This window comes from Charadrius vociferus, unplaced genomic scaffold (genome assembly GCF_000708025.1).
Source record: "Charadrius vociferus isolate BGI_N301 unplaced genomic scaffold, ASM70802v2 scaffold2039, whole genome shotgun sequence".
NCBI lineage: Eukaryota > Metazoa > Chordata > Aves > Charadriiformes > Charadriidae > Charadrius > Charadrius vociferus.
In genome coordinates, this window is record NW_009650107.1 from 1 (window position 1) to 1,582 (window position 1,582).

A 1,582-nucleotide genomic window follows, 5' to 3' on the forward strand; every position below is an offset into this window, starting at 1 on the left:
CCCTTTTCCAAACGCATCGCAAGCACGTACCCATCTTAGCTGAAGAAAAAATCTTTTGCTAAATTACTTATTACAGAGGGCTGTAACACCATTGGAGACCTCCGTGTGCTGGGGGTGTTATTGTAGGGTCTACTGGGGCTGTGCACAAACACCAGCAGAGACCTCCGTGTGCTGGGGGTGTGTGTGTCTTATTGAAGGGTCTCCTGAGGTCTACAGTAACACCTAGATTAAGGTAGAGATTTTGTCCCCAGGCAGGGGATGGCCGAAGCTCATGCGCACCACAGATTGGCTTGTTGGGGACGTGAAGGTCAAAGGCAACCTGGGCTGCAATGACCATGGGATGGCGGACCTCGAGGATCCTAAGGACGAGGAAGGCGACAAGCAAGGTGGCAACCCTGCACTTCAGGAGAGCGCTTTGACTGCTTCAAAGATCTGCTTGGAAGAATCCTTTGGGATAAAGTCCCGGAGCGAAGGGGTGTCACCAAAATTGATTTTTTTGCGTTTTTCTTCTAGTTACTGTGTGGCTGTGGGACAGAAGGCAGCAGAAGTACGCACTCACTCACACCCCTGCTTTGGTCGGTTTTCTTCTCACAGCAAACGCACTTGTACAGATGAAGTCACTCTTGGCCAAGTTATCTTGCATACATCTTTGAAGCCATCTTTACCTTGGAATTTTTTAATATGGAGGGCCCAAAAAAACCACTTGATGTTCACGGATGACCTTCTCCAAGGGTCCTGGCCTGTATCAGGAACAGTGTGGCCAGCAGGACTGGGGCAGTGATTGTGCCCCTTTACTCGGCGCTGGTGAGGCCCCACCTTGAACACCGTGTTCAGTTTTGGGCCCCTCACTCCAGGAGGGATGTTGAGGTGCTGGAGCATGTCCAGAGAAGGGCAACAAAGCTGGTGAAGGGTCTGGAGCATGAGTCTTACGAGGACCAGCTAAGGGAACTGGGGTTGTTTAGTCTGGAGAAAAGGAGGCTGAGGGGGAGACCTTGTTGCTCGCTACAGCTCCCTGAAAGGAGGGCATAGCCAGGTGGGGGTCGGTCTCTTCTCCCAAGTGACATGCGATAGGACAAGAGGGGATGGCCTCAAGTTGCACCAGGAGAGGTTTAGCCTGGATTTTAGGAAAAATCTCTTCACTTAAAGGGTTGTCAAGCATTGGAACGGGCTGCGCAGGGAAGGGCTGGAATCGCCATCACTGGATATATATAAAGTACATGTAGGTGTGGTGCTGAGGGACATGGTTTAGCGGTGGACTTGGTAGTGCTGGGTTAATGGTTGGACTTGATGATCTTAAAGGTCTTCTGCAACCTAAATGATTAGATGATTCTAAGCTCAAGAGAGGTCCAACCCGACGAGTGGGAGGTCAGGCAGCTGCCAGGAGGGCTGTGTGGATGGACAAAGAGCTCCAGGCCCAACTCAAACCCAAAAGGAACTGTACAGATGGGTAACCTGGGAAGAACCCAGAGATACTATCCAAGCATGCAGGGATGAGGTCATGAAAACCGAAGACTAGGGATGTCAAAGACACCAAGAAGGGCTTCTGTAAGGACATGGTGACGAAAGGAACACCAGAGAAAGT

General features: G+C 50.9%; 1 protein-coding gene across 1 annotated transcript in view; it reads left to right on the forward strand.

Moving 5' to 3' along the window:
* Positions 1 to 271: 271 nt before the first annotated feature.
* LOC104292938 (class I histocompatibility antigen, F10 alpha chain-like) overlaps positions 272 to 1,582 on the forward strand; it is a gene marked incomplete at its 3' end in the record, with an annotated part of 4,089 nt that continues 2,778 nt past the window's right edge. Inside the window, exon 1 of the mRNA XM_009892371.1 lies at positions 272 to 386. Coding sequence (XP_009890673.1) covers positions 272 to 386 — 115 coding nt within the window. The remainder of the gene's footprint in view (positions 387 to 1,582) is intronic.